Source organism: Trichoderma citrinoviride (genome assembly GCF_003025115.1).
Source record: "Trichoderma citrinoviride strain TUCIM 6016 unplaced genomic scaffold BBK36scaffold_3, whole genome shotgun sequence".
Lineage (NCBI taxonomy): Eukaryota > Fungi > Ascomycota > Sordariomycetes > Hypocreales > Hypocreaceae > Trichoderma > Trichoderma citrinoviride.
This window is the reverse complement of record NW_020194711.1, coordinates 2,427,698-2,454,661: the sequence shown is the minus strand read 5'-3', so window position 1 is coordinate 2,454,661 and position 26,964 is coordinate 2,427,698. Positions and strand designations below refer to the sequence as shown.

The 26,964-nt window shown below is 55.6% G+C and overlaps 9 protein-coding genes across 9 annotated transcripts; 4 read left to right on the top strand and 5 right to left on the bottom strand.

The window, feature by feature from the left end:
* Positions 1-395: 395 nt before the first annotated feature.
* Positions 396-1,543, bottom strand: BBK36DRAFT_1112410 (casein kinase II, beta subunit; the record flags this gene model as incomplete). Its single annotated transcript, XM_024889803.1, has 2 exons — positions 396-1,277; positions 1,385-1,543. The coding sequence occupies 2 exons, from the start codon at positions 1,541-1,543 to the stop codon at positions 396-398; spliced, it is 1,041 nt and encodes a 346-aa protein (XP_024752444.1).
* Positions 1,544-2,706: 1,163 nt separating this feature from the next.
* On the top strand, positions 2,707-3,459 carry BBK36DRAFT_1089778 (Clavaminate synthase-like protein; the record flags this gene model as incomplete). Its single annotated transcript, XM_024889007.1, has 1 exon — positions 2,707-3,459. A coding segment is annotated over one exon (753 nt), but the record flags the coding sequence as incomplete, so codon positions are not given.
* A 48-nt stretch (positions 3,460-3,507) lies between these two features.
* Positions 3,508-4,504, bottom strand: BBK36DRAFT_2494 (hypothetical protein; the record flags this gene model as incomplete). Its single annotated transcript, XM_024897992.1, has 2 exons — positions 3,508-4,333; positions 4,452-4,504. The coding sequence occupies 2 exons, from the start codon at positions 4,502-4,504 to the stop codon at positions 3,508-3,510; spliced, it is 879 nt and encodes a 292-aa protein (XP_024752442.1).
* Positions 4,505-4,963: 459 nt separating this feature from the next.
* On the bottom strand, positions 4,964-6,924 carry BBK36DRAFT_1113484 (Ran-binding-domain-containing protein; the record flags this gene model as incomplete). The annotated part of the gene is made up of 3 exons (XM_024889919.1): positions 4,964-6,596; positions 6,653-6,687; positions 6,745-6,924. The coding sequence occupies 3 exons, from the start codon at positions 6,922-6,924 to the stop codon at positions 4,964-4,966; spliced, it is 1,848 nt and encodes a 615-aa protein (XP_024752441.1).
* A 744-nt stretch (positions 6,925-7,668) lies between these two features.
* Positions 7,669-10,336, top strand: BBK36DRAFT_1134679 (hypothetical protein). Its single transcript, XM_024892383.1, has 4 exons — positions 7,669-8,009; positions 8,081-9,873; positions 9,936-10,024; positions 10,091-10,336. The coding sequence occupies exons 1-3, from the start codon at positions 7,688-7,690 to the stop codon at positions 9,990-9,992; spliced, it is 2,172 nt and encodes a 723-aa protein (XP_024752440.1). The 5' UTR covers positions 7,669-7,687; the 3' UTR covers positions 9,993-10,024; positions 10,091-10,336.
* A 4,797-nt stretch (positions 10,337-15,133) lies between these two features.
* Positions 15,134-18,513, top strand: BBK36DRAFT_1207500 (phosphoenolpyruvate carboxykinase; the record flags this gene model as incomplete). The annotated part of the gene is made up of 8 exons (XM_024897412.1): positions 15,134-15,420; positions 15,577-15,678; positions 15,790-15,838; positions 15,920-15,945; positions 16,031-16,080; positions 16,157-16,357; positions 17,170-17,280; positions 17,419-18,513. Exons 1-8 carry the CDS (start codon positions 15,189-15,191, stop codon positions 18,511-18,513), a joined length of 1,866 nt encoding a protein of 621 aa, XP_024752439.1. The 5' UTR covers positions 15,134-15,188.
* A 408-nt stretch (positions 18,514-18,921) lies between these two features.
* BBK36DRAFT_1193249 (hypothetical protein) lies at positions 18,922-21,386 on the bottom strand (the record flags this gene model as incomplete). Its single annotated transcript, XM_024896805.1, has 4 exons — positions 18,922-19,838; positions 19,946-20,250; positions 20,368-21,063; positions 21,199-21,386. 4 exons carry the CDS (start codon positions 21,384-21,386, stop codon positions 18,922-18,924), a joined length of 2,106 nt encoding a protein of 701 aa, XP_024752438.1.
* Positions 21,387-21,915: 529 nt separating this feature from the next.
* On the top strand, positions 21,916-22,783 carry BBK36DRAFT_1139199 (NAD(P)-binding protein; the record flags this gene model as incomplete). Its single annotated transcript, XM_024893292.1, has 2 exons — positions 21,916-22,537; positions 22,599-22,783. The coding sequence occupies 2 exons, from the start codon at positions 21,916-21,918 to the stop codon at positions 22,781-22,783; spliced, it is 807 nt and encodes a 268-aa protein (XP_024752437.1).
* A 288-nt stretch (positions 22,784-23,071) lies between these two features.
* BBK36DRAFT_1113456 (MFS general substrate transporter) lies at positions 23,072-25,012 on the bottom strand (the record flags this gene model as incomplete). Its single annotated transcript, XM_024889916.1, has 6 exons — positions 23,072-23,392; positions 23,463-23,577; positions 23,642-23,835; positions 23,891-24,438; positions 24,529-24,637; positions 24,764-25,012. 6 exons carry the CDS (start codon positions 25,010-25,012, stop codon positions 23,072-23,074), a joined length of 1,536 nt encoding a protein of 511 aa, XP_024752436.1.
* Between the last annotated feature and the right edge of the window lie 1,952 nt (positions 25,013-26,964).

The following is a 26,964-nucleotide window of genomic DNA, read 5'->3' as shown; positions in this document are numbered from 1 at the left end:
TGGTAAAAGATAAAAAAAAGAACAGTAACAAAAAAAGCAAACCCGTTTGTTTGACCCCGGCAGCCTCGCTTTACGTACATAGAAAAGGACACACATGATATTCAACAGTGTATCCATTAACAGCATGATTATTTTTTTTCTTCGTTTTCCATCCCCCCACCATCGGCTTCCCCCTCCCCCCTTTCTCCGTGTTACTCCCCTCGTCCGTCCGTCCGTCCGTTCTTTGGCCACATCCGAACCAGCAATTGCTTTCGAAACAGGAGAACCCAAAAAAGCGCACTTTGTCATCAATATGGCGAATATCTCCTGGAACATGCCACGACGGCCTCGATCGATGCGCTCCGCATGCGTTGTCTGTTAGTCCCCAAGGTCTCGCTACACAAGGTCGGGCTACGCTACAGCTCAGACTCGGCACCGTTGGCGGACATGGCCATGGGGCTACCGCTGTGATTTTGTTGTTGCCGCTGGCGGAGGCGAGCATTGCCCGGGAGCCGCCGTCGGACCAGCGCTCGGCCGTTGACTTGCATGGACTCGTCGTCTTCCTCTTCCGAATCGGGGTTTTGCTCGTGGTAGAGGCGTGCCTCGTCCAGCTCGGTGATGTCGTCGGGCCGGTCTCGCAGCCACTGCATCCTGGGGCCGGACCGCGCGCGTTCTGAGACCTTGAAGCCGTATATCTTGGGCTCGTAGATGTGGCCTCTGCCCAGGCCCGGCGCAATGTTCTTGGCGTACATGCCGTTGAGGATCCTCTCGTCGTCGGGCACTTTGGAGTTTGTGGTTGACAGCACGTCGGCGCCGCGCTTGGTGAGGTCGTATTCGGGGAATGTGAGGAGGAAGAGGGCGCCGAACGTGCGGCCGAAGAAGGCGCCGTCGACGGTCTGGAACCGGCTGTTGGGCGGAACGTAGACGTCGAGGCAGGACGGGCAGAAGAGCTTGACCGTGTCTTCGCCGGGAATGTCGGACAGGCCGACGGGCAGGGTGCGTGCCTGCTCGCAGTGCGTCCGCGGACAGCAGCCGAAGTGGCCAAACTCGTACTTCTCGCTCATCTGCTGGATGCCCACCCGGGAGCAGATGAAGCGCTGGTGGATGAGGCCGTACAGCATCTCGGCGGACGACTCGATGACGGACAGGTCGCTAGCCATCCTGCTGTGGTGCCGCCGCTCTGCGCCGCGTCGCAAGTCTGCACGGTCGGCCTCCTCCAGGCCCGATTCGTTCTCGTCGTCGTCCTCTTCCTCCTCTTCATCATCCTCGTCATCCTCTGGTTCCACGTCGAGAATCATCTAAGGGGGGCGCGCAAATTAGCAAATCGTGGGTCACGAGTTTGAAGGCGGCATTGAGCATGTGTCCGTCAAGGCCGACGGACATGTCGAGCAGATCCGCGACGTACCTCGAGCGCCTCTTTATACATGGCCACCTGCGTCTGCAGGCCCGTCAAGTTGAAGTCATCCTCGATAAACTCCTCGGACACCTCAGCAAAGTATTCGTGGCCGGGCAGCGCGCAAAAGCTCGCGATCCAGGACTCGGGGGTCCCCGAAGAGGTCGACATGGTGCCGGCAGCAAGGACGAGGACCGGGCTGGGTTCAATGACGGCCACCGAGGGGGCTGGACAGGTGCGGACTGCAGATATTTGAGGCTCCAGATGCAGACTGGAGGTTGACGAGAAGGACTGGCCAAAGGCCAAGGTGGGGTTCCGCCGTTCGCTGGGAGTGGCTTATCGATTAAGGTCAGCCGCTGGAAGGGCACCCAACCTGGACGCCTAGGGGGCCCGGATTAGTGCCTGGGGCGCCTGCTGTGGTGCTGTGGTGCCGGTGTTACGGGCGCGTTGGCGCGGTGGATGTGGCCTGGAACCCGCCTGAGGCGTAGCGGCTTGGGCGCGTAACCTGGGCAGGACAGCAGCGAGACCCTGAGGGAGCAGCCGGGCGGCGTCGTGGCAGGGGCGGTTCGCTGGGGCACTGGGGTCACTGGCAAGTACTTTGCAGGTCCAGATGGATGATGCGCGTAAGAGGGCGACGGATGTCACGCAGGCATCGGCTTCGGGCAGCGCGGTGGCAGCCTCGTCGCGGGCCTGTGATGATAAGGCTGACCTTACGATAGAGAGCGTTTGTTGGTCAAGCTGACAGGCAGTTGACGGCGCGCGTAAGTAGAGATGCAGGCGGTGTTGGTTGAGGGAAGGACATGCAGCCTGACTAAGAGGGATCGGCATCAGATTCTGCCGGTTCCGAGAGAAGGGACTGAAGGCGGAAGCTGGTGGCTGATGTTGGACATTGAAATTGAAGAAGTAGCGGCTACCGGCGAGCTGTCGCAGGCTTTGCAGTGGACACAAGTAGAAGATACCGAGAGCATGCTGGAGGTCGGCTCAAATCTGAGCAGCTTCAGGCGGTTCACTCACCCTGGACATTCATTCTCATTCTCATCATCCATGTTGCTCAACAACTTGTGCTTTTCATGAAAATGAGCAAAAGCTTGAGGGCATTCCCATTGACTCAAAGATGGAGACTTCAGACTAATCAAGTGTCATTTCTTACCAAAGTCCGGACACTCTCGACAAGAGGTGCCGCAGATGAGCCTTCGTTCAGAGATAGCTTCAAGCTCGAACGACCGTACGTCTTTACGGATACAACAACCTCTCCCACCTTTACTCTTCCAGCATATCAGAAATGGTTTGACAAGGACGACAACGGCACATCATGTCTATCTTCATACATACATCCTTACCACCAATGGACCTTTCCGTACGAGTTGATCAAGCCCGCCAACCAAGGAACCGAGACCATTGCTCTTTTCCACGACAGCCTCTCCAACAGCCAAGATGTCATTGATCGAAGCTTAGCAGAGGCACTGCAATCAGTCATCTCAGAAGCTCCCCACGGCCAACAGTTCTTCCAGCTCTATGCGCCACTAAAGCTGCTCATCAGGGCGCTCGAGTTCAACAGAGCTCAACGGCGCAAAGAACATCCCCCCATACAGCTCTACATTGCCCAGTCTCTCCTCCCGGACCTCCCCAGCCCTCTGCAAAGCGATGTGCCGACTCCAGAAATCCTTTCCCAAGTAGGGAGAGGCGACGTCTACAGCTCCTCGATATGGCTGGGCACCGAGCCGACTTACACGCCGCTCCACCGGGACCCGAACCCGAACCTGTTCTGTCAGCTGTGTAGCAGCAAGGTGGTGCGGTTGCTGCCCCCTGAGATGGGCCACGAGCTGTATCATCGGGTGCGAATGAGGCTGCAGAAGTCTGGGAATGGTCGGATAAGGTCTACCGAGATGATGGAGGGTGAAGAGAGAGAACTGCTGCATGGCGCTGTTTGGGAAAACAAGATGGAAGACATTGAGATGACGGATATCCGAGAGGTCACGTTACGTGCCGGTGATGCCCTGTTTATTCCAAAGGGGTGGTGGCATTCTATCAAAAGCGAGCAGTCGGATGGACATCTAAACGGATCAGTCAACTGGTGGTTTCGCTGAGGTTCGACTGTATAAGAGTCATCCCATCCTTTCTTGTTGTATATATACCTAGCGCAGACTCGGCTCTTTCTCAACGGGCTTACAAATGACCCAGCGCAAGTATCCGCAGGGCCAGATGAACTTGCTTCTTCCACTCCGCATCTCCCACAAGCTCGTGTCCGCACCGCAGCCACGCAGCAAAGCCTCAATTTCCTCCGCCGTCCTCGTACGCAGACAGGAGACCAGTCCATCAAAAACCATGACAAAGGGAAGCACGGGTATGACCCAAGAGAAGACCAACGTGGCTGGGCTCTTCCACTTCCAGGCCAGCAGCGGCGCCAAGGCGATGGCCGCAACGCCCAGCATCAGGACCGTGACGGCGTCCGCGAGATTACGATGCTGTAGCTCAAAGATGGCGAAGCCATGGCTGGTGTTGACCGTGTCCTTCAAGATGTCTCTCGCCAGGGCGTCGTCAAAGTGATGGAAGGACAAGTTGAACAGCCGCATCACTCTCTTGCCGTCCTTTCGCTCCACGACGTGTCTCGGGGCGTTGCTCGCATCCACAGACTCCCTCTCAAACATGAGCCGCGGGCCTTCTCCTTTCACGAGGCTCTTCCACGCCGCAACATTGGGGTGCAGATCGGTCAAGACAAAGTCGACCGGCGTCTTGCCCTGGGCGCTGAGATGGCCGTTGATGGCTCGCTGGATGGCGGGAGTAGGTCCGCCCGCACCGGCACAGAAGTCGATGAAGGTGTAAGAGGGGAGCGGGCTGCCTATTTCTTGGATGAGGGTGGATGCGGCGATGTGGGCGGGTGATTGCGGCTGGAGAGGCGTGTTGGAGTTCCATGCCAGAGTGAGGCCGCCTTGGACGCGGCTGCGCAGGAATGCAGGGAACCTGAAGCTCTCATTTGTTAGGTTTTTCACTGGGTAATTCTTGTACATCCACCTCGAGTTTGAATGCATCAACTAGAGCCTTGGAGTCGTAGTATTCTATATAGGAGGGGCTTTCTTACCATGGCTGATCATCAATCTCGAACAGCTGCAAGCGGGGAATCAAGGGCGCCATGTCCTCGGTTCTCGTCAATAGGTATGTATCAAGTTGCACGTCAACATGGAGAATTATCTTTGGCTGAACCAGGGTTTCCTCGTGCAGCAAGCGGGCCTTGGTTACATTTGGAGTCGATGAGTCGCTCATACTCGAACCCCTCAAAAGACTGTAGTAGTAGGTACATGTGCGGACCTTCAGGTGACGGGGGCTAATTGAGTGGCTGCAATGATCAAGTTCATCAATGATGTTATATTTCGCCCAGCTTTCTCTAGAACAGCCAATTACTCGGCCTCACTCTGCAGGCATGCTTTCAGGATGCATTGCTGGCTGTCTCGAGGAAGCTGCATATAAGAGTCCATGAGTTGGTGATTCAGCACCATTGTGAGCTGGCATCGCAGTCCCATGGTGCACTTGGTTTTATTCTATTTTCGATTTGGTCTATACATTCTATTCTTCCTGGTCTCTATCAAACACTCCTCATGCCGTGTCGGTATATGGGTCAAACCCAACGCGCTGCTTCGTCTCGCTCCTCGCCTTCCACATCGCCTCCCCGGTCAACCCCGTTGTCGATGTCTCTTCCAAGAAAAATGTCAAGATGTGGTCCGGAATCGACAAGTGGGAAGCCTGCTGGAACTCTTGAAGTCCGGCCAGCCGAATCAGCATTTCGATCAGGGAGAGAGACGTCGTGATGGCCCCGAAGGGAGACCGCGACACGAAATCCTGCGCCTCCCTTGCCGAATCCTTTGCTAAAGCTCGTGAAGGGCGATCAAGTTTACAGTCCGAATTGCTCAGCGTGAGGTCACTCCGTGAAGTCGGCTGTACAGAGAGGTTCTTGATCTGGGAGACCAAGCTCGAGTCCATGGCCGCACGGAGACGCGACGGTGACTTTGCTGGCGAATTGCCACGCTCCTGAGTCTCGTCGGATGATTCCGTATCAGGACCTGCGTTTGAGCTCGCATCACTCCGCTCATCATCATCCTCTTCGAAAACTTCGAAAGCGATCCACTCAGGATCGAGGTGTTTTGGAAGACAAGTATCGCAGCTGTCCCCAGCGACCTTGGAGCCGCTGGACTCTCCAAACAACTGCCGATCCACGTCGGCTTGCTCGTCTTCGTTGGCTTCTTGTTGCGTAGGATCGCTGGCGGCTCTGTGCATCTCGCCAAGCATGTCGTATTCTGGCCTTCGCAGTCGAGGTGCGTTGATATCTCGCTTCAGCAGCAGAACCGGATTGTTTTCTCCTTCGGTTCCGTCTCCAACGTTGAGTATTCTGCCAGTGTCGGTGTAGAATATCTTGGAGAGCTGATGGATCGGAATCAGTTCTCGAATGCCGGCTTTTGCAACGCCGTTGAACGGCTGCGAAGAGGCATCCCCTTCATGAGCACGCCCGTCGTCCAAGTCTTCGACGAGTTCGAGGTGATAGGCATACTTCAGTGGTCCATCAGGCTCAACTTTACTGTGAGTATCCCCGTTGGAAGGGATTCCCTCGATGGCTGGGCTGCATGCTGATCTACATAGACGTACTCGCGCCTTATGGATTGCCTCTTGCCACAAAGGCTTTCTATCCTGCACTCCCAGTCCATAGGCTGGTCTTTGTGTCTTTGCATCTGCACTTTTGGAGAGCGTCTGTTGATGTTTGCTTCCAGCTCCTGGCTGCATTTGCCCGTCTTGGGGGGCAGACGACACAGAGGCATGTCCTAGAAACAGCATGTAGACGGACAGCGTGAATGAAGGCCCAATTTGGACCGATCTACTGGGGTCTTGTGCGAACTGCGTATCGCCGACAATCAAGAGAGTACTGGCCTGAAGCAGCCGAGAAGGAGATATACCAGCAGGGAGAGAAGTAGACAGGCTCTCACCAGATGCCGATATAGCCAGTTGCAAGAGAGGGATATCCCGATCAATTTCGCCCAGCAGATCCTTCAAGTCTTGAATCACCTTCTTCAACGCCTCGTGGCTGGCTGCTGCGGTTGGTGGACTGACCCCTGAGCGGTGGCTATGCTCCTCGACAGCGGCAGCAGCTTCCACACGACGACCCAGCGAGACGATCTGCTGATGGAGAGATTTAGCGAGAGGGAGGGCAGACTCAAGAAAGACGTTTCCTCGTCCGGATCTAGCTATTGTCAGTATCCATCCATCCATCCCTCCCTAGCCATGGACATTACCGACTTGAACTCCACCAGGTCAATCGCAGGAGAAATGACCTGCCACAAGAGTCAGCACGACAAGATGGTCGAAGAGAGATGCCGAGGCCAACGTACCTTGATCTTGCTATCGAGGTGTTTCTGCAACGTCCTCAGCTCGGCATGGAGGCTCTTGTCGTCGACGGCCTTTAGCAGGCGAGAGCACTGGCTGATGGCATACGACGAGGTCAAGGCGATGCCGGATCTAATGGCGTATCTCATGGCTTGCACGCCAACGGCGGCCAGGAAGTCGTCCATATCCGCGGTTTGTGGTGTGTGTGTTGCAGCTGCAGTATTATCATGACGGAGCGTGAGCCTGAGATTTAAAGCATCTTGAGTGCGGATCTTCCAAGTTCCAAGTGTTGCTTGTAAATTTGCAGTGAAATGATAGTGCATCGCAGCGGGCCCTCGCTGGGCTCGAAGAAATACAGTGCGGAAATTCGCTCCGTGACTCAGACCCGCCTGAGGATGCCTAAATGCTGAATGGAGGCAGGGGCTTCAAGGCAGCGGGATGTAATATCAAGTTGAAGTGCGGTCGTAAGGGTCAAAAGTACGGTTTTCATTTAGATCGACTGATAAAGCGGCTCTTGTATTATTATCAGGTCTCCTGCGATAGAATGAGGCGACAATCCAGTGACTCGCCTCCTCTGAGAGCAAGGTCGAACCCAACCACAGCAGTACCGTGTCCCGTCGTCCAGCGATGCACTGTGGCCGCCCCTCCACAAATCCTGCAAGCACCACCAAAGTTTAGCGATGTCATGTCGCTGCCTTGGTGGGGCTCGAATTTTCACATCCTGCACCATAAAGCCAGCGGAGACGCTCGACCGTCGCCTTTTCAACCCCAAGCCTCGAGATTGTGAGCGAAAGCAGCTGCAGTCCATCACCGGCGTCCGATCTCTCGCCGCTCATCACCTCTCCCACGCGGCTGGCAGTCAACGCACCTCGTCACTCGGCCCGTCGAACGACTCTCGAGCGACCCCTCCATCCAAGCAACACCCAGGCTTTGCCCTCGCCACCCACGATGTCGAACCTCAACTCTTGGGAGGACGATCCTGCGGCCCAGGACGAGAACCTGGCCCAGCAGGCCCAGCAGCAGCTCAACATGAACGCCCCTCCCCCCGGCGTCTTCCGTCCCGGCGCCGCCTCGTTCCAGCCCACGGCCCAGACCTTCCAGCCCGGCCAGGCCTATGGCGGGGGATATGCGCAGCAATATCAGCAGCAGCAATACTACGGGCAGCAGCAGGGCTTCTACCCGCAGTACGGCGCCGGCCAAGGCTTTGACCAGTACAACCAGTACCAAGGCTACGGCGGTGGCTACAACCAGGGCTACAACCAGAACTACGGTATGTCGATGCCGTGATGCGCCGAGTTCAGTTCCTCAAAGCTAACAGCAGCTGTCTCCCCCCAACGTCAGGCCAACAGGGATACCATCAGCAAGGTCAGCAGCAGGCTCAGCGAGCCCAGCAGCCCGCTCCGCAAGCCCCCAAGAACAATGCGCCACAGGCCGCCGCTCCTGTCAAGTCGCTCCCCGTCGAAAAGCCTGCCGCCCCTGCGGCCCCAGCCAGCGCACCGAAGCCCCTCGTTTCCAACGAAGGAGGTGCCAAGGTACTGAGCATCGGAGGCGATGCAAAGCCCAAGGCCAAGGTGCTGTCGATTAGCTCCCCTAGCTCGGCCCCGGCCCCGGCCAAGGAGGACGCCAAGGCCGAACCATCCAACGAGCCGGAGGCGGGCAAGAAGGCTTCCGCAGTCAAGGCTATCGAAAAGACTGGCGAAAAGGCTGGCAAGGCGGCCGCCGGCGGCAGCGGTAAGACCTCCGGAAGGACGTCTCCCGACCCATCATCTGGCCGTTCCAGCCCTACCGGCGCGGCAGAGAAGAAGGCTCAGCGCGAGGTCGATGCGGTCCTGAAGGCACAAACAGCCGATGTAGACGATGAAACCCTCAAGGAAATCTACGGCAAGGAGCACGTCAACATCATCTTCATCGGGCACGTTGATGCAGGCAAGTCAACGTTGGGTGGTTCGATCCTCTGGACCACCGGCATGGTCGATGAGCGTACCATGGAGAAGTACAAGAAGGAGGCCAAGGACTTGGGCCGTGAATCGTGGTATCTCTCTTGGGTCATGGACTTGACCAAGGAAGAGCGCACCAAGGGCAAGACCGTCGAGGTCGGCCGTGGCTTCTTCGAGACGGAGAAGCGACGCTACAGTATTCTGGATGCTCCGGGCCATAAGACATATGTGCCTAGCATGATCGGAGGTGCTTCGCAGGCAGATGTGGGCATTCTCGTCATCTCCGCGCGAAAGGGCGAGTACGAGACCGGATTCGAAAGAGGAGGACAGACGCGTGAGCACGCCATGCTTGCCAAGACGCAGGGTGTCAACAAGCTCATTGTGGCCATCAACAAGATGGACGACCCGACGGTGGAGTGGTCCGAGGAGCGTTACAAGGAGTGTACGACCAAGCTGCAGCAGTTCTTGAAGGGAACTGGCTACAACCTGAAGACGGATGTCTACTTCATCCCCGTGGCCGCCCAGATGTCCCTGAACATCAAGGACAGATTGCCCGAAGGCATCGCCCCCTGGTGGAAGGGACCCTCACTGCTGGAGTACCTTGACAGCATGCAGGCATTGGAGCGCAAGGTCAACGCGCCCTTCATGATGCCGATCAACGCCAAGTACCGAGACCTGGGTACCATGGTTGACGGCAAGATCGAGGCGGGTGTGATCAAGAAGGGCATGCAGCTGGTCATGATGCCCCGGAAGCAGCCGGTGGAGGCCGCAGCCATCTACGGAGAGCAGGAAGAGGAGCAGTCCATTCTGCAGTGCGGTGACCAGGTGCGTCTGCGTCTCAAGGGCATCGAGGAAGAAGATATCCTGCCTGGGTTTGTGCTTTGCTCGCCGAAGCGACTGGTGCACTGCGTTTCCGAGTTCGAGGCCCAGATCCGAGTCTTGGAGCTCAAGAGCATCCTCACGTCTGGATTCAACTGCGTGCTGCACGTCCACGCCGCCATTGAAGAGGTCACCTTTGCGGCTCTGCTGCACAAGCTGCAGAAGGGCACCAACCGCAAGAGCAAGCTGCCTCCCACACACGCCAAGAAGGGTGACAGCATCATCGCCAGGCTTCAGGTGACCGGAGGCGCCGGCATGGTTTGTGTCGAGAAGTTTGAGGACTACCCACAGATGGGTCGTTTCACCCTGCGAGACCAGGTATGACAAGAGACCTAGATGCCATGGACTAATAGTACGTTTATGCTAACAACATCGCGCAGGGACAAACCATTGCCATTGGCAAGATTACGAAGCTCATTACCAGTGAGGATCAGTAAAGGACCATTGGTGAAATGAATGAACATAGATGGGAAGAGCAGGAAAGTGTCAGTCTCATACGGTTTGGCTAAGACGGTGTGCTAAGGGGAAAATACGGAATCTGAGCGTGAGAGCCACCCCTGATAGCAAGGCGTCAAGGAGACGGACAAGAAAAGCTCGGTTAGCGACTCGTATAGAAGGCGTGGCCTGCATGGAAGCCGATGTTGAAGACTTCGGGCGCCCCGGGTTGAGACGCTGTGAAGATACGATTCAGGTCGGGAGGGGATATAAGGTCATGGGAAGCATTTGTAGATGCCACATGAAGCCATGATTATCAAGCATAGAAAGGATAACGAATCTCTTTTTCTTGGTTCAAGACGGAATATCGCGGTTACTGTGTAGCAACTCTGTAGTCGTTCTCGGGAGACGTGGGCTTGAGAAGAAGACAATGTCTGCGCGAATGATGCAAGCACAGGGTGTGATGAGAAAGGAGTAAAGATAAGAACGCCTTTGATATGGGCATTTCATTCCGTATTGACCCGTCGAGCTGCACATCGGAATGTTACCTATCTGCCTAGTAACAGAGATAGATAACTACGGAGTACATTTACCTTTGCAAAGCATCGCGAAAGGGTATTCTTTCAGCCGCTCACTACTACACATACTAACAAAGCTACTATATACACCCATGCCCAAACTGATGAAACTCGGCACAAGGAACGGAGATGCGAGCAGATAACGGCCCTCGGCCCGAGCAATCTCTGGAAGCACCAGCCCAAACGGCTGAAGAAGACGTTCGGCACATGCCGTTGGCAGGGGGGGTGTGGTGAGGCTTTGACTTGACTTGACTTGACGGAGAAGAAGGTGATGGGGGCGAAAAGAAGGGAGAGGCCACATGCAAGAAGCATAATAGTAATTCGTGTAAGTGGGATTTGAACGAATCAAGAGAATCATTCACGGGATTTGTTGTGTGGAAGCTCGGGAAGGAAAATAAAGGGCCAGGCTAGGGGAGGGGGGTTGTGGGCTTTTTGGGTTGATGATTTTAATGACCTGCATTGTGCATGGGTAGCAGCAGGGAAAGAGGCGCGGTTGTTGCGTTGCTGGAGTATTACAAGTACATAGTGATTGCTTGCTAATACTACCTTATAAGTTGGTTGATGCTCCGGGTTTGTTTGGGCGGATTATCCTGTGTGTACTTGTATGTTTTGTTTCTCGTGGAGACACGGACGTTCCGGGCTGTTCCGTATGTCAGCGATGACTGAAGCATTGTTCTGTTGTCAATGTCCATGACCGACGTGATGACTGAAGCCTTATACGATCAAGTAGGTGCTCGGTATTAGAGTGTCAATAACTACCTGGGTAATACATAGAGGCAAGGTGCCTGAATATGGGGTAGCACCAGGCAACACTCGTAATAATAACACCCAGGGTTTTGCAAGATACGTGTACGCAATACCCGAATCACACAACTGATGGGACGCTGGAAGAGGCACGAGAATAATTCGGAATCAGGGATGTACATGTATGTGTGTGTTGTTGTGTGAAATCTCCCATGTGGACATTTGCGTAAGGTTTGTGGGCCGAAAAGTCTGGGGTGGGATGGGAGAAAAGGCTTCCCGAACCCGAGCCGGCGAGACGGAGCGGCACACACCTCGAGGAGGGCGGGGGGGAAGGGAGGGAGGCAGACCTGGAGAAAGGAGGAGGAGGAGGGATGAGAAAATGGGAGGGTTTCGGGGGTCCGTCCGTGAAGTGGGGTCGGATGGAGGGTTGGGGTTTTCGGTTCGGTTCGGGGGAGGTGATGCCGGGTAGGTGGAGGAGGAGAGCCTGTTAACAACTTGTGTTTTTGTGGTTGTGACATGAGATGTGTATTTGTAGATGAGGCGATGAGGCGTCGACTTGAAGTTTGGAAGGGAGAGAGACAGCTCATGTATTTTGGTATTATAAACTGCCGTGATGGGTGAAGACGCGGCATACTGAATGGTTAGGTACTATTTCTCCAAAGCCACATGTTTACGGTGATGGACGTTGTTTGGCTACGTCAGGGAACCCATCCAGTGGGCTTGGCGTTGAGCCGGAGAAACGATGAGTGCTGGAGAAGGAAGGGATCGATTATGATGATAAGAGGCGTTTCATAATACTCTACGAGGAGGCAGTTGATGGTGCTCCGTATCTACAACTTGTATAATATTCATCTTATTGGAATTGCCCTTTGCTATTGGGGGATTTCTCTCTTGGATTCTAGAGAATTATATTCTACTTTACTTTCTTCCACGACGGGAACTTCCATGGCGGAAACTTCCATGATGGAAGGTGATGTTTATTCAGTCAACTCTAAAAGCCATGCACACTGCATAGGTGCCTGGGCATATCACATGTGCAAACAAGCCGAAATGCTAAGGTAATCTTGACGAACATACATAAGGTAGAGGGTACGTAAGATACATGCCGCAAAAGGGGTGGCATTAGCACAGCTGAGATTATCTTTTCGAGTCAAGGTGCTATCAGAAATACTCAAAAACGACAATCAATCAAAATGTAAGATGAGAATACCAAGGAAAATATGCGATACAATACCATCGAATACACACAGTTTCTCTCGCGGAGAAAGTCGGAACAGAAGGACCACGGCGACCGGGCAGCCAATCACGGGATCAGACGGACCGGGAAGGGGGAACGGGGTGCCGTTGGGCCGAGACCCTTTTTGTCGGTTCGTTTGTTGATGTCGTGTGTACATGTTTATTTCTTTTGTATCCATTATTATTTTATTTAGGTATCTATTTATTTATTTATTGATGTCGAAAAGAGATGCATCGAGGAAAGAAAAGGGGAACTGTTTCACGGTGCTTCCGTATGACGGTATTTGTGTCCAAAACTCCCGGATATCTGGTGCCGAATGTCTCGAGCAAAGCAGAAGGACTGAGACACGGCAGACGCCAGAGAAGAAAAGGAAGCACAGAAGACATGAGGACCAAGTAGGTATGCAAAATGCCGTGCCGGGCGGAACTGCAGCAACGGGGATGTCTTGCCCAAGGAAAAATACGTAGGTACTTACTATCTAAGGTACATATCATGCTTCGTCTTTCCTCGTGGCAGAAGAAGCCAAGGGGGAGGGGGCGTGTAAGTATGCACAGCCGAAAATCTCAAAGAGCCATTCCGGTTTGTCGAGAAAATCGCGGGGTAGCGAGATTGCTGGCCCCAGAGCTGCGGCTCCCAAGGCAAACGGCCGGGCCGGTCTTGGCTCTTGGTTCTCCCCGGATTGGACCTGGACCTGGACGGACCTATCGTGACCTGGACCGGAACTGGATCCCCAATATCGGTTCGGAGCACCATGGCCCTGGAGCTGTATGGTTTCACGGGTGTCAAGTGATTGATTCTAGACGTGCTATTTGAGGCGCAGGCTGTGCCTGACTGGCAGTGGCTTGCCCTGTGCGACAAGCTGTAATCGGGCACCGGAGAGGACTCTGGGCGGAGGAACAGAGAAAAGGAGAGAGATCTCGTGCCCAGTTGTGAGATTCGGTTAAGTAGTCTCACACGCTTCGAAGCCCCTGTTGAGTCCACGGTAGGCCTTTTTGCCCTCGCTCTCGCCGCGAGTGTCAAGACACGAATAGCAAGTATCAAGGGCTGCCATTATTATGAACATTGAACCTGACTACATGTACGTTCATAACAGACATGCTTTGATGCTGGTGCAATGTACAAGCTGTTAGGGTAGACAGTAAGGAGTGCCGTGTCCCCGTACCTTGGGTACTTGCTTACACATTACTCCATGTGTTAGCGGCAGAGAAACGAGTCAAGCTGTCCCGGGCCGGGGAGCAAGGCAAGAGCAAGAACACGAAAGATGCTGGCGCTGACCTCGTCTTCCTTTTTCTTTCCGCTTCTTTTCCCTCTTTTGACCCCCTACCTACCTCTAGTACGATACGTAGCCCACAAGTCTTGCTGGCATGGATTCTTGCCTTGAGGCCTGTTCCTGTTATTTCACGGGCCAGCCTCGTGACCCTCAGAAAGTGCCGTGATTACCCAACGATGACAAGTATCATGTCAATGTCTGCGTCCTGTCAAAAAACTCGGCTTGAATCGGTGGTCTCGAGCCGTTGCATCCCCGGGATCAAGATGATCAATGCCTTCTTTTCTACAACCAGCCCCAGAGAGAAAAGGAAAAAAACAGGCCTAGAGCATCAGAAAGTACGGGGTAGTGGAAGAGACGAGGGAATCAATTCGCCACAGAAGCATCATGTGTAAAAGCAGAAACTACCCCATCGGGCAAAGCCGCTCCCCCGGCGCCCAGTCCGTACGTAATCGCCCCGCATTAGCCGCTGAGGCGCGCCGGCAAAAGAAAGACTCGAGACAATCGCCCAGACGTAGACGTTGGTTTTGGGCGTCTGGACGGGTTCGTTCGGAAGAGTCCGCTTGGGGGAGAATGGGACAGAAGATGCTGTTATGCTTGTGTTATTCACAGTCAGATTCCATCGTTCCCGGTTTTTGCCTTGCGAATCATCGAATGCCCATTCATGCGTGTTGGAGTGGTGGTGGTTCGGCTGGGGGGAAGTTGGTCTATGTTCTCACATCACGTTGGAGAACAGACGAGACGAGGGCAACGACAGAGAAGCTTAAATACGGCTGCTCGTCCCGCCTCTGGACGATGATGATCAGCTTCTTTTTTCTCATCAAGACGAAAAAGGCTTCACCTTCTGAGTGCGCTTGTGCCGTCATCAATCCATCATTACTCGTTCTACTATTGTACAAGTGCCCAGGCCGCACTAACAACTAAACTGACTGACTCTGCTACTAGCATCGTGAGTTACCCAATTTTCCTTCTCTCTTTCTTTTACACGCCTTCTTTTCTTCGTCCTCCCTTGCATCCTTGAAACACACACGCCCCTTGTGCTTCTGCAATCCAAATTAAACAGAAAGCTGCTGGAGAAATGATCAAAAAGTCCCGTGGGTGAATCAGTTTACCGGCCAACTGCCTGAGCCGAGTGCAGACGACGGCAAGCGCCACAAAAAAGATAGTACATGGCAGAGACATGGCTTTCCTCTCTCGTTTTGCTTCACGCACACCCCCTTGCCCTTCTCTCTCTCCTATCCTCTATTCTCCACACAGAAATCCCCGGGCCTGTTTCTCTCTGCCACTGCATTTCACACACACCCTCTTGCCCCTGTTTCTGGCCGTCTTCATTCCGATATAAATTCGTGCGTCAAGCTTCGCACTGCCCGCCATGGCTCCACAGCCCCCTTCGGAAGAAGCCTGTGCCTCTGCAATCCTGCCAGTCGGGACTGTTCGATCGCAGGGCTACCAGCTAGTGCACCTTGTGCGGACGCAGCTCGTATCTAACAGCTTGGCTCTAGCTTCTGCCCTTCTGATCTGCCGCAAGTACATCGACGCGCTGTTCCTTGCGAGTCGGTACCTGGACGAGGAAGCCTCCCAAAGACGCCCTACCCCGGCACCCTGTGACAAACGCCACGCCCCTCCCCCTCCCCTGCCGGTCCTTGGCTTTAGCAGCTGAAGCGGGAACGAAGAGGAAGAAAGGACGAAAAGACGAAAAGAACGACGTCGACATTCCGATCCTGTCCCTCCGGCTCTGTTCGCGTCTGGAATACATAAAGATCCAATGGAGCCCGTCTTCAGAACTGCCTCTCCATACATTGATCCTACCGTCAAAGGTCCCAATTTCCAGATTCAGGCCTCGGGAATAGATTTACGCAAGAGTAAGTCGGTTCCCATGAGCGGTTCCATTCTTGGTGCTGCCCTCAATGGCCGTTGAAACAATGCCAAAATTGGGAACGTGCAAGACTTGGGGAGGGCTAACGCATGAGCAGTGATTTCAAGCAACGTCAACAAGACTGCCCTGCACCCTGGCGGTGTTCAGTGAGTGCTTCCTCTATGCCCATAGATGACGGTTGTCGTCTGCGTTATTGCAGAACCGAGACTAACCTCCATGTGCTGCAGGCCTTACCGCGAGCACACCGAGCTCGGTATGTCCCACCTTGCGCCTTGATGCGGCTGACCTTGGCACACCGCCCTGCGACCCGGCATTATTAACTGACCTGTCTGCCACAGAGGAGGAACTGCACGAGATTGCCCACATTGACTACGACCGCGTCGCCATTGTAAGTCAAGGCATCGCCGGCCAACACTGCATCTTCACCAGGAGGACGCTTCGCTGACAAGTACTTTGCCCTGCAGGTCGCCAATCCCTCCGTCGCCGCGCTTTACGAAGATGCCCTCGTCTACGAGAGCGGCACTGCCATCACCTCGAGCGGTGCCTTGACTGCCTACTCAGGCGCAAAGACTGGCCGCTCGCCCCTGGACAAGCGAATTGTCAAGGAGCCCTCTTCAGAAAACGACATCTGGTGGGGACCAGTCAACAAGCCCATGAGCACTGATGTAAGTCAAAGTGCCTGATCGACGCTGCGAGCGTCATTCCCATCGTCATTGTCTTGTCGCGTTGCTCCGACTTTACCCATGCATTCGTTTTCGTTGCCGTTCGCCTTTGTCTCAATCCCCTGCATCTTCCTTCCTTCTGCCCTGGGTAAATGGTCACGCGAGCGGGGGGAGCCCGTCTCCTATTCAGCTCTGTTCAGCCCAAACCCAATCCCAAGCCGCCACCTCCAACAAGATTCCTTCAGCTGCGCTTCCGCACTTGGCCAGAGAATTGGGGTTTTTTTTTGCCTTTGGTCCTCTGTCGAATCGGAAGCGCATGCGGAGAGGTGCCCAATAAAACAAGGATGCAGCTCTAGCTTGGCGTCACGGCAGCCCCCCCAGACCCCGCATGAACACGAAATAGGTCAATTCTTGTTCGGCACTCTGGCGAAAAGGAATGCAGGGCAAAGAGAAAAAGCCGGGGCCCCGCTGGGCCGAATTGGCTAGCCGACCATAAGCGGCCTCCCCAAGGACGCCCGACACCCGCGGCTTTGGCTCGTGATGCTGCCTTCCAGGCTCTTCCGATCCGATCCGAGGTGCTCCGGCCCTGGGCTGGGCGACAAGCGGCTGCATTCTGAGCTGACTTGCAAAGGGGCTCCGGCAAGACAGTGTCTGTGCTGCCGCCAGCAAAGTTGTTGGTTGGATGATTGAATGGGTGGATGTTGTGTCAACTTGCCTACCCCGTGCCTGAGCTCACTGAGACAGTCACTCCATGTTGACGATGGTGACAACTGGCGAGATGAGATGAACTTTTCGACTAACATGCTCACTCCCAGGTCTGGAAAATCAACCGAGAGCGTGCCGTCGACTACCTCAACACCCGCAACCGCATCTACGTCATTGATGGCTATGCCGGCTGGGACGAAAAGTACAGGATCCGCGTCCGCGTCATCTGTGCGCGCGCCTACCATGCCCTCTTCATGAGGAACATGCTCATTCGCCCTCCTCGCGAGGAGCTCGAGCACTTCCACCCCGACTACACCATCTACAATGCCGGCACCTTCCCCGCCAACCGATACACCTAGGGCATGACCTCTGCCACGTCCGTGGCCATCAACTTCGCCGAGAAGGAGATGGTCATCCTGGGCACCGAGTACGCCGGCGAGATGAAGAAGGGCATCTTCACCGTCCTCTTCTACGAGATGCCCATCAAGCACAACGTCCTGACCCTGCACTCGTCCGCCAACGAGGGCAAGAACGGCGACGTCACCCTCTTCTTCGGCCTGTCCGGCACTGGCAAGACCACGCTGTCTGCCGACCCCAACCGCGCCCTGATCGGCGACGACGAGCACTGCTGGAGCGACCGCGGCGTCTTCAACATTGAGGGCGGCTGCTACGCCAAGTGCATTGGCCTGTCGGCCGAGAAGGAGCCCGATATCTACAACGCCATCCGCTTCGGCTCCATCCTCGAGAACGTCGTTTTCGACCCCGTCACCCGCGAGGTGGACTACGACGACGTCACCCTCACCGAGAACACGCGCTGCGCCTACCCCATCGAGTACATCGCCAACGCCAAGATCCCCTGCATGACCGACAACCACCCCACCAACATCATCCTGCTCACCTGCGACGCCCGCGGCGTGCTGCCGCCCATCTCCAAGCTCGACAGCGCCCAGACCATGTTCCACTTCATCTCCGGCTACACCTCCAAGATGGCCGGCACCGAGGACGGCGTCAACGAGCCGCAGGCCACCTTCTCCAGCTGCTTCGCCCAGCCCTTCCTGGCCCTGCACCCCATGAAGTACGCCCGCATGCTGGCCGACAAGATTGAGCACCACAAGGCCAACGCCTGGCTGCTCAACACCGGCTGGGTCGGCGCCGGCTTCGCCCAGGGCGGCAAGCGATGCCCGCTCAAGTACACCCGTGCCATCCTCGACGCCATCCACTCTGGCGAGCTCGCCCAGGTCGAGTTCGAGAACTACGACGTCTTCAACCTGCAGGTCCCCAAGACCTGCCCCAACGTTCCCGACGACCTGCTGAACCCCAAGAAGGCCTGGACCGCCGGCGACGACAGCTTCCAGAGGGAGGTTGTCAAGCTGGGCCAGCTCTTCCGCGAGAACTTTAAGAAGTACGAGAGCGAGGCCACCCCTGACGTCATTGCCGCCGGCCCCAGCGTCTAAGTGCTTGAGGATATGGGGGGGGAAACGTTTTGAGCTCGAAAACATTTCATTTTGCATGACAAATCGTGATATCCAAGGTCGTCCGTTGGCGACAAGTGTTGGGGAGCTGAAGAAAACTAAAATGAAGGACGACTTTGGGGAAGGATTTAGATTTCCTTTTTTTGCTGCTATTTTGCTTCTTTCTCCTTTTTCGTTTCCGTAATGACCACGTTTTGATACGCTGGGAAAGCATCGATATGGGTCGGCGTTTTACTTTATTCGGTTTTCATGTTCCCCCGTTTGATATCGGGGGAAAAGAGCTATATAGCCAAATTGAACGAAAACGTGTTTATTCAACAGTTCGCCTGCACTGACTAGCCAACATTGTGACTGTCCTTTTCTTGTTCCACAGATCATGAATAATCCCCATCATCCAAAGCTGGTAAGACTCTCCAGTACGGAAGACCACATCTCATCATTAAACAAATAGCCCTCGTCCTGCGCATCACCAACATAGTAGTACGCACCAGAAACAGGAACATATCCCCTCTGCTCATCCATCAACTCACCTCCTCCACCGACATTCTGGCCCGCTACATGCTGCTGCATCGTCGTCGTCGTCGCAGCACTTGCACCGACATTCGCAACAGCAGCAACAGCCGCAACACCATTATCAGCCGCGGGAAGAGGAGGAGGGGGAGGAGGAGGATCCATACTCGCCAGCGGATTCCTCCCCACGAGATCGACCCCCAAAATGCCCTTGACCCTGGGCCCGTAGCAGCCCGCCAGGATGCCCATGTGGCAGCACAGCGTGCCCGCCACGTCCAGCCCCTTTTCCTGCGGCGAGAGCCCCTCGACGAGGACGCCGAACTTGTCGTACAGCCTGGCGACGACGTTGAGGTAGTCTGCCTCGTCGATGACGGCCTGGGCCTCGCTTAGGGCGTCGCCCCTGATTTTGATGCGATTCGTAGCAGCAGCAGCTGACGATGACGATGAAGAAGGGGCGGCGATGGTGGTGGTGGGATTGTGATGGTGGTGGTGGTTGCTGACAATGAGCTTCAGCAGAGCCGACACGGAGCGCGGGAGGTAGACGAGCGAGGCGCAGAGCTGGGCGAGCGTGAAGACGGTGACGGGGGCCAGCTGGGCGTCGGGGATGGCGACGTAGGCGTCGATGAGGGCCTTGCTGTGGCGGAGGAGGTGCCAGAGGAGGGACGTCCGGAAGGGGGACGTTGCGAACGATGAGGAGGGGGAGGAGGAGGAGGAGGAGGAGGTGAGGGATTCGTCGTCGAGGGCCGTGAGGCGGATGGCGATGTTGATGTAGTGCGTCGTGCAGCGGAAGATGTTTGCTATTCATCATATCAAGGGGAAGCCATGTTGTGAGCTTTTGAGTCCCTTTTTTGCTGGATTCATTTTGGTCTTATGGTTTTTGGAGAAGAGGGGACGTTTTGTTTACCTGTATGGTCTGGGCACCTTGCTAATTCTTCATCCAGCGTGGCTTTCAAGGCGGCATACTGGCGCAGGTTGGCGCCGACCATGACCCTGATGAGGGACTCTTGCTGGAGCGCATCGTCTTCTTCTTCGTCATCTTCAAGGTCTTGGAAGCTGGCGTGGACGGAGCGTATAAACGACTGCGTGAGGATCATGGGCCGGATACATCTGTCGGAGGGATATTCCGTCGAGCGGGCCATGTTGTCGCAGCATTCGTCTATCCGCTTGCTTCGCTTCATTGCAGTCGGCCTGCCAACTACACTCGACAAGCTACGCGAAGACAACAGCTCAATTCATGCGTTTATCAGCAAAAAAAGGTGCTCCCATACAAAAAAGTCCAGTGTTTTTTCATAAGGGGGGGCCCATCCGAAAATCAAAAAAACTCACCTCGTAGAAACCCAATACGTCCCCAGCAGCGCCCTCTGCTCCTCCGTCGTCAGCCCCCCCTTCTTCCGATGCAAGTTCAAATCGTACGCCATCGTCACGCACAGGTCCAGCAGCAGGACGAGCTGCACGTTGCCCCTCTGCGCGGGATACCTGTACCAGGCGCACAGCACAAGCAGCGCGCGCAGCAAGCCCAGGTTCCGCTCCGAGCCGGCGACGACGCGCGACGTGACGTGCTGCATGATTTCGTCGGCGAGCAGCTTCCGGATGGGATGCGCGCTGGAGACGACGGCGGAGACGACGGCGAGGAAGAGCAAGGGCTCGTGCTTGCGGAGGTGGTGTGCGCTGCCGCTGCTGCTGCTGCCGCTCTGCGAGGGGGAGGAGGGGGCCGCCAGGACGACGAAGGGGAAGTTGGGCGCGAAGCTGGACTGGAAGCGGGCGACGAGGCTTTCTGCCTCGGTGGCGGTGAGAAAGCCGCGGTCGACGATGTCGGGGATGCCTTCTAGGATGGACGTCGTCGGGGGCGGGCGGCCGTGGTAGCCCTCGCTGGCGAGGTCCAGGGGGTCTTCTGATGGGTTTCCGTCTGCGGATTCGGCAAGGGTAGCTTCTTGATTTGAGGCGGACGAGTCCGTTGCCGTTGTCATCTCGTCCTGGGAGACGGAGGATGTGGTGACGATGGTCTGCCCGGATCGAACCGCCCTCAACTGAGCCGTGAGCTCTTCAATCTTGCCCTCCAGGGCATCCACTCGGCTATGACATTCATTGAAAACATTCATTTAGTCAGCCCGGGGCATCTTGCAACCATCAAGACCACACAACATGGAAAAATCTCACCCATCGCCATCCTTGCGCTTCCGCTTCCGCTCGGGCAGATCCAGATAGACGCACGGCTTCCCCAGCCGGGCACAGCGCTGGCACAGGTTGTCTGTCCGCGGCTCGCACTTGGACTTTGCCTTTGTGCACGTGACGCAGGCTCTTCTCTTGATTCTGCTTCTGTGGGCTAATCCGCTTGTCTGGTTCATCATCAAATCAAAAACCCGAAAATGAAAGAATTGGAACGGGTGGGTGTAAGTGAGTACTACTTCGTTTCGAAGGGAGGAGGTTGAGAACGGCCGGTCCAAGATCCGTCGGCCGACGGCTGAAGTTGAGTTCCGCTTCCGTTGCTGACGAACGACGTCGCTGATTGGCTGGATCTGGTGACGACCGGGCGATGGAACTCCGGCCCGGCCTTTTGTGAAAGGAGATGCTTTCCCATCTTTGTCAAGATGATTCATAGACATGGCGCTGGATATGGAAGATTCTCATGGAAATGTTGTGTTTCATCTTGCATTACACATACAGGCCGTTGGGTTTGTCATCGCGGGCATTGTTCCTCTTCATGGCAATGACACCCTCCACCATGGAGCCGGCCAGGCCATGACTTACACGAACAAACACATATAAACCCTGTGAAGTTGCCTTCAATCCCTCTCCAACACAAAGGCACATCCATTCAAGCAAATTCACTATCATTCAAGCAAATTCAGTATTACTCTCAAAAAACAGCTAAACATGCCCTCCTACGCCATCACCGGCGCCTCCAAAGGCATCGGCCGCGAATTCGTCCGCCAGCTCGCCCAGCAGTCCCCCTCCAACACCGTCCTCGCCCTCGTCCGCAACCCCTCCCCGTCCTCCATCCCAGCCCTCCACGCCCTCGCCCAGGCGCACCCCAACATCCGCATCCTCAAGGCCGACGCCACCGACCCGGCCTCGATCCAGGCCGCCGCAAAGGAAGCCTCCGACATCCTCGGCGGCAAGCTCGACGTCCTCATCCACAACTCAAACTCCGTCAACCTCGAGACCATGGGGCTCCCGCCCACGGCCGTCCCCTTTGACGTCGACGCCGCCAGGGAGTTCTACGAGCAGCCCTTTCGGACGGCCGTTTGGGGCGGCGCCTGGGCGACCAACGCCTTCTTGCCGCTCATTGAAAAGGGGGAGCAGAAGAAGGTTGTCCACATCACGAGCACCATGGCCAACACCGATCTCATCCTCGGCGCGGGCGTCGCTTACGCCGTGGCCTACTCCATCGCAAAGGCCGGCATGAATGTCCAGGTCGCAAAGTACGCGGTTGAGCTCGAGCCCAAGGGCATCAAGACGGTCGCTCTGTGCCCCGGCTGGGTCGATACTTGGGAGGGTGAGTAGAATATCGCACTTCCTCCCCCTGTCTTCTTATACCTAGGCTCACACAATCATAGGCCCCAAGCCGCCTCAGCTCGTCGAGGCGGAAGAGCAGATGCTTGTCCAATTCCGCAAGGCTGACTCTGGCGTCAAGGGCCAAATCACCCCCGAGGAAAGTGTCTCGCAGATGCTCACGGTCATTAATGCCCTCGACGCTTCCATGAGTGGCACCGTTATCAGGGCCCGGGAATTTAAGGCCTGAATCATATCAACCCCAGATCATATATAGCGGACAGGATATCATATATTCGACATCTATAGACATAACCAGCGTTTCTTCAATTTTTGAATTTTGTGAAATGAGGGTATTTCCTACTCGTCCCATACCTATTCCTCCCGTATGTCTGACGTGAAAGACCCAAATCATTAACTTGATAAATCCGTGTTTCGCAAAGTATAGGTAATATAAACAAACTAAAAAGGGATTAATTCGAGCGAAGGAGAGAAAAAAAAAGAAGGGATATCTCGTAGCGGGATTGCATGCAGCATATTAGTAAGAATAACGGAACATCTTGTTCTCCTTATCCGTCATGGTGGCCCAGACCTCAGGAGACATGAATTGTTCCTCGTTCTGTTGGCTGCGGTCGCCGCGTCTCTTATTTTGCCACACATAGTAGAGGAAGAGAGCAAAGGTAGTCACGGCACATCCAGCCTGAGTGCCCATGACGGCCAGCTTGGCGGGTCGGAAGTCGGGCGCATCACGAGCCTGGAAGGTCTGGGGTCCGATAATATTGCCCAGGGAGAATGAGCCGCTGACAATGGCAGCAGCAAAGGCACGCTTGGTGGCCCCGCTGACGTTGGCGACAGTCCACTGCATCCGTCGTGTTAGTCGACTCACCGCTGCAATACGCCCGTGGGTGGAAGGAAGCGTGTGTACTTACGGCGTAGAAGAGTGTCAGAGGAGCGACAACTGCATTGACCAGGTAGATACCAGCCAAGACGCCCGCGTGGTGGGTTTTGGTGTCAAGGAAGGACATTAGGGCGCCTCCAATAATGCTGTGTAAAGGTGTCAGAAGTTACACGGGCCCCATATGTGTGACTCAAGGGGGGGCAAACGTACGCAGGAATGATGCATGCGATGATCCAAGCCCATCGGTGGGACTGCCTGCGAACGCCGAAGCCGACGAGCAGAGTAAAGAAGATGCTGACGACACCCGAGGGCATGTTCATCAGGGCAGCCTTGGCCGGCAGGTAGCCCAAGTTCTTGATCAGAGTAGCCGAGTACGTAGTGACGACACCGCTAGAGACGGAGAGCTTTGGGACGTTAGTACACATTGAACGATCAGCAAATGGACAGTTCGAAACTCACCAAAACGACGGATAGCAGCAACAGGTAGATCTGAGGATCAAGGAGGGCCTCCACAATCTCCTTGGGGCGGAATTTGCGGCTCTGGATGCCAGTCTGGTTCACACTGACATGCTTCAACAGGGCCACCTTTTCATTATCGGACAGCCAGGAAGCCTTCATAGGGGTATCAGGCAAGAAGAAGAAGGTGGAGAGGCCAATGACAACGGTGACGCATCCCAAGACAACAAACATGATGCGCCAGCCAGCCAGGGTTGCACCAGGAGCAACATGCTGGAAGCCGTAAGAGATGGCACCGCCGAGGATCTGGCCCAGGCCCAGGCCAAGGTACCAGAACGAGAAGCGAGGAGCTTGCTCCGACTTTGTGTACCACTGGCTGCTGATGAGCATCAAGGAAGGCCCAATGGTGGCCTCGAAGATACCCAGAAAGACACGAGAAACAAGCAGCGTCTGGTAGTTGTGGGCAGCGGCACCGCAGGCCGTGGCAATGCCCCAGAGGGTGACATTGAGCCCGAGCCACTTGGCAGCTGGGACGACCTGGAGGAAGTAGGCTATCAAGACGTTTTGTTAGTCGATATGGCCCTTGCATGTAGGGGGACCAAGGAGAGCATGTTCCAAGTTTTGGACGAAGCTACACTTACCGTTGGGGATCTCAAAGCAAAGCAAACCGACAAAGCAGAATGTAGCCACATTTGAAAAGTCATTCCCTTGGAGGTGCAGGTCGGTGTTGAGGCCCATGACAGCCGCATACTACTTCTGCATCAGCATCTCGCATTGTCAACCCACGATGGGGGGCGCCCAGTTAGGAAACCCGCTCCCTCGATCTGAGTGGGGGCCGATATGCAGGTACGAAAGGATCATGTAAGATCTACTCACATTCAGAATGACCTTGTCAAGAAACTGCATCGTGTAGCAAAGGAACATGAGAGGCACGATGTGGAGGTCGATCTTGAGGCGAAGCGAGTCGATGTTGATGGCGGCCACGCCGGCAGCATCGCGGTGCTCGTTGAGGAACTTCCACGCATCATCGATGCCGGCCTCCGGAACGTCAACGTCGCTCTGAGACGGGGTAGTGCCGCGGACATCGACATCGCCCCCCTTCTCGCTGATGTTCTGGGAAGACATGTTTGCGGTTGTCCTCACGGCTCTCGACTGTGCCAAAGAGCCACGGCCGTGTATTCGGATCCGGCGAGAGGCGCGGAATTCAATTGAACGAGGACAGAATCTGGGGGAATGGGTGACGTGATGAGTGAATCGTATGTCTGAGTGCCCCAGCGAGGGAGTAAGCGGAAGACGAAGGGATCCAGCAGTATGTCTGAGATGGGCCCTGGGACAAAAATCTCCTTCCAAGGCTCCAAAAGCAGGACGATCAGCGCTGCTTGCAAAGGATCAACACCTCGGGCCAGGAATGGCAGCTCAAATATGATGTGGAAGGGGGGCTGCCGTACGTCGTAATAATAGCAAGATTTCCGGGCTCCCCAATGAGGATATGTAATGATATATTTGACAGCACAGAGCAGGGGTCCCGATGCCAAAGGGAAGGGGCTCTTGAGCGGATCAGCTACTCGTATGTACGGCGTCGATATCGCAGCTCAGGAGCGCTCGCACTTGTCCAAGCTAGCAGCAGCTCAGAGCACACAAAGACGAAACAATTGGACGGGGCGCAGGTGCAGCGGTGCCACGAGGGGCCGCAGCGAGGGTTCGAGCAGGGTTCAACTGCAGGTCCAGGGATATGCTGGGCCGGACCCATCAAGCAGCGGCCTAGCACAGCTCGTTGAAGATGACTCGTAAGAAATAACAAAGAGAGCAAGTAGACTGACTGGCCACCAACGGTGCTAGCAATGCTAGTGAAAGGGAGAAGCAAACAGGCGTCGAAACAAGAGGTGGGAAAAGGGCAAGACAGAGTGCCATCCGCGAGGGGTTTACCGTATAGCCGGAGAGCAGGGAAAATGGCTCGACCCAAAGGGATGGTCACAACGGGTGGGTTGCGCTGCAGATGGCCTGTCAAAGCGGCAGCCTTCCTCTCGGTCCAACGTCGAGATGCTAAACTGCTTTCATTTCTAGGTGGTCGAAGCAGTCCAGAAGAGTCGCCGCGGCTGCTCTCTCCCAGGAATCGCCGTCGTCCAATATTGGCGGATGGGCGAAATCTCCGAAGGCGTTGCTTGTGTAAGCCACTCGACCATACATACTCCGTACTCCGTACAGACAGACATGTTGCCCCAGGATCGCAAAGCCAGTCGAAGTCCCCTACCCCAGTCAGCCCCCCTCGCTCGAGGGATTCGCCATCATACCAGCGAGGCTCAAAGGCGAGGGCCCAGCAGCACAGTAATGCCCATGGATGCCAAGCAGCCAAGGCCGGATATTGCCAGGGGGTGGAAGGACCTAGCAGGCCCGGGACTCGCTGCGCGAGCTTGTGGAGGCGGGCAGCGATGCCGCGATCGCATGTCGTTCGCCAACAAGCGTGGTTGATGAAAGCGGCCAAGCAGCGCTCAGGCACCAGACAGGCCAAGGGGCGAAACGCATTTCCGACGGGTCTGCAGGGGCTCACTGCGCCGTCGACACCTTCAATGCAGACGTCTTCCGCCGTCTGAGCCAGCATCGAGTTACGAACGTACATGTAGTTGTAAAGCCAGCAGCAGCAGCCGGCGTCTAGTCTCTGTGTGGTCTCAGTCCCGCCCAGCGAAGCATCGCCTGTCACGGATCGCGGTGCGGTTTGGCCATCGAGCATGAATCGACGGGGGTCTGGGGAATTGACCCGAGTAACGTTGATTGATCGTCTCGTACGATAGCCGGATCGAGGGTCGTATCGAGGCCATTGTAACTGTCAGAGCGTGATGACGGAGGGACTTGAAGGCATGAACGGCGGGCTGTGCCCGGCAGTCGACCGCAGCTCCCTTGCTTTACCTAGCTGGAGCCGGTGCTGGGCCGATGCTCTGTAGGGGACTTTAGCAGCTACAGCGGAGTCGAGTTAGCACTCCAGGGCGCCTGGACGAGCACACACGAGACCTGTGGCTCAAGCCCTCAGCACTAGATTAGGTACATACTCGACCTACCGCTCCGACCCGGTCCGGCTGAGG

Coding starts and splice junctions, on each gene's coding strand:
- BBK36DRAFT_1134679 (XM_024892383.1), top strand. CDS start 7,688: ATGTCGAACCTCAACTCTTGGGAGGACGATCCTGCGGCCCAGGACGAG. Junction 8,010..8,080: donor GGGCTACAACCAGAACTACG/GTATGTCGATGC, acceptor CCCCAACGTCAG/GCCAACAGGGATACCATCAG. Junction 9,874..9,935: donor GTTTCACCCTGCGAGACCAG/GTATGACAAGAG, acceptor AACATCGCGCAG/GGACAAACCATTGCCATTGG.